This window comes from Atta colombica, unplaced genomic scaffold, assembly GCF_001594045.1.
Source record: "Atta colombica isolate Treedump-2 unplaced genomic scaffold, Acol1.0 scaffold220, whole genome shotgun sequence".
Taxonomy (NCBI): Eukaryota; Metazoa; Arthropoda; class Insecta; order Hymenoptera; family Formicidae; genus Atta; species Atta colombica.
In genome coordinates, this window is record NW_017259317.1 from 749807 (window position 1) to 765115 (window position 15309).

At 30.8% G+C, this 15309-nt stretch overlaps 1 protein-coding gene across 1 annotated transcript in view; it reads left to right on the forward strand.

Annotated features, from left to right (window-relative positions):
• The window catches only part of LOC108687934, a 112011-nt gene that overhangs the window by 73443 nt on the left and 23259 nt on the right, over nucleotides 1–15309 (forward strand). The window contains exons 10-11 of the mRNA XM_018193979.1: nucleotides 7736–7838; nucleotides 15174–15301. Of these exons, the coding sequence (XP_018049468.1) occupies nucleotides 7736–7838; nucleotides 15174–15301 (231 nt within the window). The remainder of the gene's footprint in view (nucleotides 1–7735; nucleotides 7839–15173; nucleotides 15302–15309) is intronic.

Here is a 15309-nt window from a genome sequence, read left to right on the forward strand (position 1 = left end):
GTGTGTGTGTGTGCGTGCGTGTGCGTGTGTGTGTGTAATATAACATTTATTGTAATGTTTATAAATGATATTATTCATATATAGTAAATAATCTATTTTTTTATCTACATTGTAAAGAGCAATGTACTAAACAATTACATAATTTAACAAAATTTTATATGCATCGTGTGAGTTATTTCATAATTTATTTACTGTTTTGTATGGAACATTGTTTGTTGACTAAAGTTCGAATTATATTTTTAGAACAATTTAATCAGATAATTATCTCTACCGCGTATTTTACATTGACGTCAGAGAGTCTGTCTACATTCTCATTAAGAAGTTAAATATTATTATTTGAATAATGTGTCTTTGAGAGATTATATACTTATTCTTTATGTAATCATCTCATTATTATTTTATTATAAATACGTAAACAAAAATATGTAAATAAGTAAACAAAATAAATATAATTTTAATGACATTTTATTTCTTCTACTTCAATATGCGTATAGATAATGACAATAAAATGTTATGTCATATTCTATACTCTATTTTATGGACATCTGTTGCAGCTTAAATCTTCGCGATGACTGTCAAAAATTCATTCGCATTTTGCAAATTTCACGCAATTTCATTGATTATGCTAAATTAGTCGAGATGATGCGACACGCAAACGTGGAACTCACAAATGGAAAAAGGAGCTATCAGTGCTTCCTTCGTGCACTAAACGTACAAAACTTTAATGGCTTGAAAGAGATCCGTCAGCAAACGGCTGCGGAAACATACAAGTACGAGTGCTATTAACAACGAACCGATAAATGCCGCAATCCCGTTTTAACGCTCGCGTGAGTTCTGAATCCTTGAAAATGCAAGAAAAAGGAAAATTGGAGTTTTAAATAGCCTGATGATTCGGTAATCTACCTTGTAATAGTACAACTAGTTTCTACCACGTATATGACAGCTATATGTACATATATGTACATATTTATTCAGCGAATATCTAATGCATGTCCAATGATTGTAAGCAATTCTTCAAATAAGGATATGACAAGTAAAAAGAGTTGCTGTATAATAAATCATACTTATCTTGCATGGAGCTATTAAGAGAGAGAGAGAGAGAGAGAGAGAGAGAGAGAATTCGAAATAATAATAATTAATTCATAACATAATTAATTTTTCACTCAGTTAATTATGATACACAGAAAAATAATTTAATAAGTTATTTAAATTTTTTATAAAATTTAATAAATTTTCATAAGAATTTATTTGAACAGTTCTAAGTAAATATTTGCTAAATGTAAACATATTTATTCGAAGAAGAATCATTAATGATTTATGATTAATGATTAATAATTAATGAATTTTTTTTTTCATTAAGTAAAATATGTATTTATTGTAAGTAAATATTTACTTAGTACTATTTAAAAAAATTGTATGTAGATATAGTGAATTTTTTTAGTATGTTTTAAATTCTTACATGAACATAAATGTTCTTCAATTTACCTTATATAATATTTACCTAAATTTTTCTCTTAATACAATTATTTTCTATTTTATATAAGTGATGCGAGTGAACCGCATTAATAAAAAATAAGAAATGCTAAACTTTTCTTTTTATTATTTCATCGCATTGATATTGTATCGATTTTATATAAAAAATATATAATAATGCAGAAATCATAATAATATTAACTTTATTATTTTGTACTCAACAAGACTGAGAAGTATGTGAAAAAGTAACAAGAAGATATCTTGTATATAAGACAAATGAATAATTATGACACGAGTTATAACAAGTGCGATTGGTGTTACATTCGTTTACAGTCGTGCGATGATAAAATGATCACCGAAGAGAAATTAATTCAAACCTCTGACTGTTATTCAATTGGATCGTCCAATGTTAATATGCAGCGGCAACTTCACGGAAACGTCTTGCATAAAGCAAAACGATACGTTACGCGAATTATTATGGACGTCATGAGCGTTATCATTCATCGCGCGATAGAACGATCATTCCTAGGTTGCGCATAGACTTCATACTAGTTCAATGCGCCTGTTGAAAGAGAAAAATCGTACGTTTATCCGTGAATCTATCGTGCTGTAGGGCGCGAAGTAGCGGCAGCGCACCGCGCGCGTCTCTTAAATAAGCGAGGACGCCGAGAGCGAGAAAAGATTCACAGGTATATTCATATAAGATGCAGACGGGGCCGAGGGGAAGCTGCGTTGTGAAACCGGTAAGATTTTACGACCGGTTATTACCTACCAGCGAGCACACCCACGCGCAACGCGGCCCGGTATTTCGGCGCCTCGGGCAAAATAGCGAGTCTGCACCTCCATATTAAGCATATGATAGAAACACAGATTGAGAGAGTTGTCTATTCTTCTTTCTATGTAAAGTAATAAAGTTAAAATATTAAAAAATTCGAAGAACGTGGAGAAAAGAAAATCGACATATCTCAGTAATTTTTTGTGTTGTTTTAGATAAGAGAAAATTGACTTAAGTTGGTTAAGCTTCGATTAGAGACAAGTTATTTTTGAGATAAAAATTTATCGACGTCCTTATTTTTGGAACATCGATATTCTATGTATTTTGTATTTATCTTTAAAAAGAAAAACAGAAAAATGTATTTTGTACTTAATATTTTTATGTTTAATTAATTTTATAAATAATGCTGGATTTATATAATATATGGATAAAAAATAGATTATATCGTTTATAATATATAGGCAAATATGTCACGTAATTATTATTTAAACAATTTGCTAATCTCTTAAAGAAAATACAACAAATTAAAAGTTACTTATGTTTCTCATAATTGTCGAGAAATATAATTTTCAGGCAATATGTTACAAGGTAACGCAGTTTACACATAAAACTTCTTAACCTTGGATGTATCACTGGTGTTGGCACTTTTCACGTCGAAAATTCATGCGTTTCCACAAGAAGAATCCAGTGCGCCGTGGTTGCAAGCACGTATCGTAGGTATCCGCTTATGTACACCGAGCACGACGTGCCAATATCCTTCGACCGTACTACGCGGCTGGTGACGTAGTTTCCACGTACCAGACGGTAAATATTAGATCCCGTACCGTCGTTCGCGTTTTTGTAATCATCCATCAAATTTTAAAGTACCGTATTTCATAATGGCACAACCGTGCCATGCATTTACCTACGTCAAAGCTTTTAGATATGGATATCTTACAAAATGTCTATCTCGATGCGATCTTGAAAAATTTCACAAGAAAAACAACTATGTAATATGTACTTACATTATCAAAATTAATTAAAATTCTTAATTAATAAAGATTTATAAGAAGATCTTACAAGAAGTTCTTTTATTTCGCGAGATTCCCTTATCAAACGATAATAACTGGAACTACTAAAGTCTGAACACAAGAAAAATGTAATTAAAGTAATATACAATCTAAATATTTTTTAAAAAGTTAATTTGAAATTAACCAAGTTATAAAACCTAATTTCATTAATTTATTAAATTAATTTCGAATTAATTTTTTTGATCAAACGTGGCAATCTCTAATTTAAGAAAAATGAATTTCAATTAAAGACATTCAAATGAATTTCAAATTAAAGACCGACTTCTTCGATTATAAAAAATAAAATCCAAAATATCCAAAATATTTAATAAATTAATAATTTTTGATGGATTTCTCTAGAAAACAATTGATTTAATTAAATTGCAATTCTGTCCGCTAAAGTATGTATATTACTCATATGTATATTAAGTCGTTGTTATTATCATAATAATAGCGAAAAAAATACAGGATGTAATTGAAATAATGAAAACTGAAACCCATTAACTATACAATACTTCCTAATAAAAAAATCGAAGAGTCCTCTATCATTTTGCAATTTTTAACGCAATAGTTAACGAGATATTAATTTCTAAATATTATTGAATAAATGGATAAAATCGATATGTATAAGACAACAATTTTAAGATATCTTTCCGTGAAATATTTTGAAGATTTTTTTTAAAGAAACTCTCAAAAATATGCTAAAGAATCTAATATGTTAAAATTGTTTTATACGTTGATTTTAGATATTTTACTCATTGAGCAACTAAAAAAAATATTGCGAAAATTGCAAAATGGTAGAGGATTTTTCATCTCAATTTTTTATTAGAAATAGCACTATATGATTAGTTATTTCAGATACACCCTGTATAAGAATAAATCTATTAATATTTATAGAACAGCGAAAAGTTGGACAATCTTCACTTCTAGAAAATGTAAGACATTTATAGCTCTTCAACACTAATTTGACGTTGGTCTTACATTACGATTGTATAGCTAATTAAAGATTAAAGAAGGCTTTCGCCGACGCCTCCTTGCTTCGCTTTCCTGCCGGCAATAGAGAAGGTTAACATGACAGCGAACAGAGTCAACGTATCGAGAACCGATCTTTCGCAAAAAGACGAGAGCTGCACGTCGTTTATACTCGACGGGGTTAAGTAAATCTCGTCCGTTCTGCGGATGACAGTTGGCCGCTCCCATCGCGCGAGGAAAGATGATTCCGCGCTGGTCTCGATCGGTACCACGCGTAGAAAGTGGAATAAATCGATGAACTTTCAGGCCTTAGAACATCGTGACCTGCCTTCAATCGGTGTAGCTCACGGCTAGAGTTATCATATCTGAAACACGAGGAAAAAGTATATATGTATACTTTTTAAAAAAGGTGACCCGGGAGAGAGAAGAGGTATAATTTTTCATGCGTTAAATGTCGATATTTAACCTCTTCAAACTCTTTATACATTGTATAAATGTATCAAATTTGAAAACATCCATTAAAATTATTTAATTCTATCAATATTATCTGAAATCTGATGTAGATATTAGGTGTAGTAAAAAGAAATCTATTATTTTTGCATGAAATTGAATGGAAAAATAATGGATTTCTTTTTACTACACCTAATATATATATATATTATATATATATATGTTGGAAAAATAGCCAAAATTTTGAAAAATGAATTATTTAATATGAATTATTTATATTGCGCATGAATTATAAATTAAAAAAAAATTTTTTAACATGATTCTAATAAAATCAAATTAGAAGGAATTAATAAAATAAAATTTCTAGACCATAACTTTTTTTGATAATTAATATAATTTTAACAAACGTAAAATTTTAATTAATAACCAATGATTTTAAAAAGAGTACATGTATTTTTAAAAGAATACGACTGTTAATTCTAGCAGCTGACTATGTCAGCTATTCGTGGTCATCATCGAAGATACTTTCTTCTCATTGGCTTTTCTTCTCTTCTATTCTCTCCTTTCTTCCCTGCAAACGATGCGAGTGCACTCGTTCTCTCGCACCTCACCATACCGCGGCATTTATTATCGCCTTTCACTATTTGACGATCGGTACGTCGCCGTTGCGTGTTTCTAGCACGACGACTTTGCGAGGTATATTCGCGCGCGAATAATGAAATGCTGCCGTGAGAATGCGAGACCAAGCGATTTCCGCTTCTCTCTCTCTCTTTTTTCCTCGCGCAAGTGCATGCATCTTCGATCTGAGATTATTGCGATCGGCTAATTCTCTTCACACACGTGGATCGGTTTCTTAAATTCTTTAATCCATTATGAAAATCGAGCAAACGCTTCGTTCGTTAAATTGGAAAGGCTTTCTCAATTTGTTTAGGAATACAAATAGGAGCAACAATCTCAATATCTGCGATGCAAATAAGTATCGAAAAGATTAGAAATTACGTTCTTTGCTTGCTCCATGCACTTTGGCGTACGTACGCATTGCCGGATTCAAGTAGAAAGTTGAACCCACGTCATTGCGCGCTATGTGTGATACGTAACCCGAGATTATTGTCTCGTGGCACGACAATCGGAACGATTAATCGCCGTCTTTGTGAGAAGGGTTATCGACGAAATGTTGGTACAAATCGTACCTGATGACCCTTGACCCCATAACTTACAACATTGCACCCATTATCGCGTCAGGACGATAAGCCGTGCGCTCCACTGTAATTTATTACGAAAATGTTTTCCCCGTCCAATCACGAGAGCCGCGAATAATGTCGACCGAACTGTACGACCCTCCTCCCTGTCGCGCGTCGACAGAGAAAACCACATTTTTATTAATTACATTACTTCCTCTTTATTCCTGCTCATAATATATGTTTTTCAAATTGTGATACTTGTAGTATCATCGATTTGCAAATTTGATTGTATAACACGCGATGCGAATAAATCTAATTAAATAAAAGGATTCCTATATTCTGTCAAAACGGATCTTAGTGCTTAAATGATCTGTGTGAATTTAATATACATATATGATTCTGCAAATCGCGCGCCGAATTTTTTTTTCTTGAAAAGCAATCATAAGCAGAAACAAAATAACAATATCATTTATTAAATTGACAATTTAATGATTTTTTTATGCTAATAAGTATCCTTATAAGAATATTAATAAAAAGATGTTAATAAAAATCTTAAATCTATAAATAATTTATTGCGAAAAATTGTCTCAACTTTAATAATTTTATAAAGATGCGCATATTAGCATAAAAAATTATTAAATTTCTTCAATTTAATTAATATAATCATATTACTACTCTGATTCTGCTCATGATTGCGTTTTAAGACCGAAAACGGTGATTGCGGCGCGCGATTTGCAGAATTAGATACGTATATAAATTCAAACAGAAATATCTAAGTACTAAGATTCACTTTGATCAAATATCTTCTCTTACTTAATTAAATGCATAAGATAAAATTATATATATATTCATATTAAAATTTTGTTCTTTATAATATATAATAATGTAATAGAAAATTTAATATAACAATAATTTATTTTTAATAAAAATATATTTAATCATTTTCTATATTAGTATCTTAAAAGCATCTTAAAATCATTTGATATCATTTCTGTTTGAGCAATTTTGTTTGAGCAATTTTGCAATCAATTTTTATTCAATGAAAATATGTTCACATATTTTAAGTAATATAATATTTTACGTAATATTAAATAAATAGAATAAGAAAAAGATTGTGATTTTTTTTTCATTGCACACGATTGTTAAACAGTACTTTTAAAATGGTGTGTGTTGTAACATTAGAAAAAAATCCACTGTTTGTTGAAACGAATGTGGCATGCATATGCATTTGCCACCAGTACGCACGATTGCGGGGCGTACAGCCGTTTTTTCCGCGTTATTGAACTAAGCGCACGAATTATTTTAACAGAATTTTATTACGCGAAACCTGTATTTCGGTCTTCTATATCTATATACATATATTACACTTGAATGCGACCTACTAAGATAACGAGCTGCAACTCTGAGACGTATGTTGAATTTGCTCGGCTCCTCCAAACCCATTAATTAAGATTCAAGCGACGCACCGCGTTATGTTTATTGATTAATCACCGACATGGCGCATCCCGTCGATTGGACACACTGCTATTCGATATCGATAACACACGATAAGTTTGTATATGAATTAATTGAGATAACGTTACTTATACAATTCTACTGCGAATATAAGCGCGCGAATGAATAAGTCTTTGAATCACTCGGTATATCAAGTTACGTCAACGAGAATATAAAGCGATATGTGTTGGACTATAAATTCAAAAGACTTCAACGAAAAGATAAGAATTTCTCAAGTTACATCAAGTCCTATTTTTAATCGATATTTTAAAAAAAAATCGTTTTTTTGTCATAAACTGTCGTAATAAAGATAATTGAATTTTCTTGTTCGTCTGTCGCAGCAGGTCAACATCCTGGCAGCGAGGACAAGATTCTCAGCGATCCAGTCCTAGTCCCAGCAGACTCCGTCAGGAAGCAGCTACATCTCACACAGCCCCCGTTTCTGTAAGTTAAAGGAATATAATCAAAGAATTGCAGTAATTACATAATCAAGAATTATATGTAATCTTATTAATAATTATTATATAATAATTATTATTATATTTAATTATTATTAAGTATAATTATGTTATTAAAGTAATAATTAAAATATAATAGAAGAAGTGATTACTTAAAAAGAATAAGTAATCTAATTATGGTGGAGCACGAAGTGCTTTCCGAGATCAATACTTTAATCTTGAAGAAAAAAAGAATAATAGACGATTCATTTAAATAATCAAACTTAATTATTTGGATGATGATATAAAGCAGGAAAGATAGAGTTGCGTTTTTTTTATTCAATCGATTTGCGTGTTGCATTTGTGTCTAAAAATATATGATATTTTAAAGTAAAGAATATACCGTAACATCTCTTTCTTGGGCTTACTATATTTCTATATATGTATACATATTGTATGACGTAAAACCTGCGTCTTCTCCATCCACTCCTCCCAGAAGAGTAATATTATTTTTTCTTTAATGAATAACAATGGCTTTATAGCATCTACGTCGGATTGGCTGTAACGATGCAATATTACTGGTGAACGAGACGGTAAATAACTATTGATAAATTAACTGACCTGTCAGATATAACATTATTTTCTCCGCATATTTATTTCTCAGTCATGTGTTACGACCTAAAAATTTGACTGACTATTTTTGAGTCAATACATTTAAGCCAGGATTGGACAAGTTTTTGTAATCAAATTATTAAAAAAGAAAATTGAATTTTTATATTTAATATAACACGAAATTACTTCCTTTAATATTTTATTCTTCTTGTTTTATATCCTTAGTTTTTTATCAGAGACGTAACAACTCGTTCTGCATTACACATATAGATATATGAGACCTACAATTTTAAGACCAGTTTCAAATGACCTATATTAGAAGAAGCTGCATCCATCCTTTCAGAGCACTATTATACCTATTTATATATAATACCTATTTATTAATGGAAGATTAATATTTATTCAAATTATTGAAATGTAATTACATTTGTCAACAGCAACAACTTATTTTATTCAAACTGCAACTATACTCAGCAAAACTAGCTTATTTAAATTGGAGCTGTTTCCATACTTTTCGACAGCAACAATTTACTTGCAAGCTATTTAAACTTATTTCCGGTTTATTTTAAACAATTTCTGAGAAAAAACAATCAAAAACAATGATCAAAATTAATTCAAACTGAAAAAAATTAAATTTACCTTTACTGTTTCCTTAAAAATTGACGTGCTACGTCAATTTTAAATGATTGATCATCACGCTGCATGGTGGAATCATTGATGATTTTATTTATATTTGTTGTATTATTTATTAAATATAACATGTATTTCATACTTGTTTAAAAAAATTATTATAAAAATTATTATAAAGAAAAAAGCCTTATGGTTTGCGGATTATCATCGTGTCGTGATCCGTTGCTAACGCCAATGTTTCGTGAACCTTGCCGTTTACTTCATCAGGATAAAATATATATATCAGTGCGCTCCTCACTCTAATAAAATGAATGGCAAGATTCACGAAATGTTGGTGTTAGCAATGGATCACAACACGGATGTGATGATTCGCAAACCCTTTGACACCTCTAAAGAAAATACCCGTGAAAGTCTTAAAAGTATTATTAAAGAAGTCTAATATTTATATTAGATCGGAACAAAAAGTTCATTTTGCTTTCAGCAAAATTTCAGTTTTAAAAATCTATTTTTTTAAATTACAGTATTATAATTTTTAATGGAGTTATGAGCAATCACACAAGAAGCAAAATGTTTTTATTTAATCTGCGATAATTCAGTAACAGAAAGAGGGGGAAAGAAGGAGAGGAGGTGGGGGAAGGAAGGAGGGAAGGAGGGGGAGAGAGAAAGAAAATCTTAGGAAAATTTTTTTTAAACAATTTTATAAGGAAAACTTTAAACATTTCAATAGAAAGTCAAACATTTTTGCACAATTTTTTTTTGTTAGATCCACAAAGTGAGAAGAAAATGTTTGTCTTTTGTGTTTTCTATATGTAAAAATGACCAAACATAAAAAAGACAGGGATCTTTCGAAAGTAGAGATAAATTTCGTTCATTTTAAAAAAAATTATAGCTATTTGAATTTTGAAATTCATAGCGCAACAAATTTATGTTCCAATCTAAAATGTATCATGCATAATATATTATAACTATGTATTCACGTATGATATCAAAATTATTTTGTAAAAATTATAAAATATTAATATATAAATTATAAAATTATTTTCGTTTCTTTTTATTGATAAAATAGCAAGCGACCTGAACCACAAGTCCAGTGTGAGTCACCTTTGATCCACATAGCATGGAACGTGTTAAAGGATTACAAATGTAGTTTTAACAAACTTAGACCTTTCACGCAAAGGTATATTTGAACCAGAACTGTTCTGTCGATTTACTATTTTTCTGTTTGCTGATTCACTGTTTTACTATTACAATCGGATTGATTAGTTAACTGAAACATTACTGATTCGCTGGTATTGATAATAGATTGACAAAGATTGATTAAAAGCTAAGCCTAATTGTTCTGTCTCTTAATATGTATGAGAAAGGCGAGAACCCTGTGTGAAGTTCTCCTATTATTTCCTACTTTGGAATGTCTTTCTTAAGAGAGAAAAGACTAAAATGAAATACAATAGAATCCCACATTAATATTATGTTGACAGTCTAGGTCATTATCTCTATTAAATTATCATCACTCTAATTATTTTTAAAATAACAATACATTATGTTCAAATTCAATTAGTAATTTTTTAGAAATATTTACAACACATATATATGAGAAAATTTTAATTCTTAAATATTATTAACCCTCCAGCATTCTTAATACCTTTTAAAAAGCACAATCAATATTATGTTTTCTCAAAATTCATTCAGATTTGAATATGTAAAAAATAAATAAAATATAATCTTTAGTTCTTATTACAGTAAAAACTTATTATTAAAGCTTTCACAAGTGTATAAGATTTTTTTAGATTTTGATGTAATCCATAAAAAATATATACTGTTTTCCTCAACTGCCTAGAGCATTTTTAGAAATTATGATCGAAAATTTCGGAGTAGTGGAGGATTAAATATATAAATAAAAAGAAGAAATTATCTTAAGTTACAAAAAATTTCAATACGATAATAATTTTATCTTTTTTTGATAAAAATTCGAGAAGTATAGATAAATTTTCTTAATTTTTAATAAAAATTCATTTTTTCAATTTTCTTAAAAATTAACTATTTGAATATAATTCAACAATTATTTTTGATTAACGTAAAAGAGGTTTTCTTTTATGTTTATTCTTACATTGCAGAAGGAAAATTATTCGATTAATAAAAATGAATTACCCGTAATTATAATAAATACACAAAGTGAGCGAATTAATAGCTAAACAACAATAAATTATGAATTAAATTGGCTCTGTTTATCGATGCAAAACCATAAATTTGTTATTATAGAACTCTTGTGTTAGTCAAGAGACATTCCAAGGCTTAATTAAACAAACTTCAAGCGATGCCGCTAATCTTCCGGTCTGCACGCTCGATAGACGTGTAGGCCGATGCATGTCGTCGATTTATTTTATACACACACACACACACATACGCGCGCGCGCGCGCACGCGCAATAATTAAATAGAGAATCTTTTCAATTCCGTCGATAACCTCAGTTGACCGACTATTAATCTTCAACTTGAACAAGTATAACATACATGTTCGTTTTTCATTAGTTCATAATTTCTTCATTGCAATGTATGATGACTTGAGGACTGCTCGGTAAGAACTTAATAGACTTTGAGACTCGATCACAAGATTTGTATAAGAACTCTACCCGCGTTTCTGAAGCTAAGGACTAACATATTGTACTTAAATTATTAGCGATTCATTCATCGCTGGCTATTTTTCTCCCTAAGACTATTTTCGTGACACCGACATCGCGTAGGGACTCGTTTAGCTGACATAATATCGACGATTTTCATTCGACGAATCAATCTCTTCTAAATACGTGGTGCAGCAATAAAGTTTAGTGAATATTATGAGAAAATAAATATCACTTAATTAATATAACTTTTATTATTCTTCAAAATAATCTTTAGAGATAATACGTTTTTTCTGACGTTTCTTAACATACAGTTTATGGAAATTCTGTGAAAAGTCTTTTTTATACATTGCCTTAAGTTTTATTGCATGGTTTTGAATGTCTGAAATGTTTGTGAGTCAAGTCTCTTTTTAGTTTAGAATAAAAAAAAGTCTGCTGGAACAAGATCGGGGAAATGAAGTGATTCAAAATAATGATAATACAACATTGATTCAAGAATTGCCATATTACACATTTTGAATCAGAATTTAACTCTATTAGATAGAACAATATTATAATTAAATCATAATAATATCATGACATCATTTGATTAAAAATGAACTCAAAAAATGAATTTATACAAATAATGTCATGATATTTTATAATTATTATGACTTCTGTGTTTTATTTATAAAACTGTATGACAACAAGATTTAAAATGATATCCAAAGATAATTTTTCACAGAGTTTCCGCAAGTTGTACGAACGTTATCAAAAGTGCATTGTCTCTAAAGAGAATTATTTTAAAAGACAAAAAGATCATTTGTACATTAATTAAGAAATACTCTGTTAAAAATAAAATAAAATGAATTTTAACTCGAAGATGTATAATGAATTTTCTGAGACAAGCAAAAAGCCCACTATAAGTTAAGTCGTTAAGTTAAAATTAACATTTTATTTTTAACAGCGTAATTTGTACATTAATTAAGTAGTATTTATTTTCTCATAACATTATCGAATTCATTGCCACATCGTACGTATTCGCGGCACGCGCGAACTCCGCGCGATGGCTCGCTGTCGTAGATTTCCGATCCGAGTATAATTATCGACTACACGGAAGCGATCATCGATCGGCGACACGTGAGTAATGACCCCAATGCCGGTGACGTCTCGACGGTAGCTGTAGGGATAGGGATGCATCACGTTGCACGCGACTGTGGTATACCGCGACCAGCTTGCGACGACCTATATGCATCATTCGCAGCGACGACAGTGTGCTCGTTAACATCCGACGTATCGTGTCGAACTGACGTTATCCACTGCGCGTTTATAATCAGAAGGAACGTAAAGTCCCACGTTATACACGTTACACTCTTGCGGAAGGTGTAGCTGATAATTTATGCTCCTAATGGATGCTTTCCATTTGATGATACAAGTTGACACAAACATCATTCTATCTTTCTTGACATTCAGTGAGTATCGGAGATAGAACGACATTTGTATTGACTTGTGTTGACACCAAATGGAAAGTATCTAATAATGACAAAATCGAGTGAATATTTCGATTATTTTAACGGGATTCTAAAGGCATTTTCGATAAGAACTTACACAAGATTTACGTGTCATTGACATCCTATCACTATCTAGCTAATCTTTTATATTAGATATCTAAGCTTAATTCTAAGAATTTAACATTGTTTATTCATGTAATCCCTAGTTCAAACTAAAATCAAATTTAACATTTTATACATACAAAGTATAAAACTTGTAGGTGTATAAAACAAATATTTTGTTATGAGTCGACGCCAAAATCTGATAATAAAATGTAATCTTCCAATTTTTTTTTGTTTTTGGCATATAGTGACAGTTTAGTAGGTAGTTGAAAGCTACCTACATTATTGTTTATACTTTAATTCTGGAAAAGTATTTTTTTTTAATCTAATAAAGGCAATTAGAAAAATACTCATTTGAAAAATATCGGTAAAGCATAGATGATTTTAGAATCTCCTTAAACGCTGTATTCAAAATAGAAGATTGGAAAAGAGAAGACAGGACAGTTTAAATTGACAGATTCTTTAACAGTGAATAACTGATGAAGCAAATTATTTGATGAAAATGCCATAGATTGAGATTATATTTGACAGATATTCAAGTTTCTTGGAGCACGAGAATGTTAAACGAAATTTCCATCGAAATAAAAGCCAAGTGGCACGATCCAAATTTCCATAATTTTCCGTTTGAATCGAGTACGATTATAGAGGAACGGATTTGAGGGATGTCGGCGATAGAAGTTCGACCGAGCGGGATTTATCTTCTCGGTATATATGTGTATATCTATATATTCATACATATCTATATACACATATATCGTATTAGATTTCTCGCCGCGGGAATTTTAATTAGTAAAACGTCGTGCGCGGTGTCGAGGCAGCTGTAAAGATATAATCAACCTTTGTGACACCGTTTGCACCCTTCCATTTCCCATCTAATTGCGGAGACATGCGTGAAAGGATGGGCAGAAACCGCGAAATCAACGTTTTCGTCGATTACCGCGGATAAGGTGCAGTGATATACATTGGGGGCTGCGGCCGAGTAGATCGATAATTTACAGCCAGACACTGTGAAAGCGACATTTATTATTCGCACAGGTGTTTTAATATGCGAATAATAAAGGGATTATTTTGACTTCCGATAAAAAAAAATACCATTTAATTCATCAGAGAAATTTATTATTAAACACTTCGCATTTTATAATTTATTATTGCTCGTATTTCCACGTAATTATTCTTTATAGTCTCTGCATAATAGAGTCATAAATAAAATCCAGTTCAATTGTAATTTACAATTTGTCAATCACGGCAAAAATACGCGAGGAAGAATTGTCGATAGGATGAACTGTCGATTTAAAATAAAATCGGTTGCCTGATAACCCACTTAGTAACGAAGCTTAGCAACATAATATTAGACCCTGGTAACCTGGCTAAAGTACGTTCAATACTGATACAAAGATACGAATGATCAAGCGCATTCGTGCGTACCCAGTCGTAGGAAAGATATACATACGTAACGCAACTTTCTCGCGAGGGTTATCAATTATCATCAATAATATGTTGCTACGTATATCCGCGTACTAAAAATAAACGTGACCTTTTTTAATATATCGAGATCGGTATGTACTAGCAGATGGAATAAAAGAAATTCTTTACTGACAATGAGAAACAATATTATTTGGAGATTATTTGGACGAGTATTCGTATAGTATTTTATTATTCTACATTCCCAGTCAATTAACAATAATATTAATATTATAATTTCTTACTTAGCAATACAAGTGCAATAGTTTCTGTAATACATATATATGTATTATTGAATAGAAAATTATAATACTGAATGTTACTTTATTAATGAATGTTATTTATAATACTGTAATGTTACTGTTAGTTTGTGTTTAACGGATTGATTATGTTAACAATTGTATTTTCAATTTTTAACATTTTATTTCAGCCTTTGCATGACTACAGAACGAGTGGCCACGCCGGAAGGGAGAGACGACGAACTCCTGGTCTCAGCAAAGCTCAACGGCGGATCAAAGCGTCCAGCACTCCGGCGCTTTTGGATAGAAACCATGACAGGTACGCAT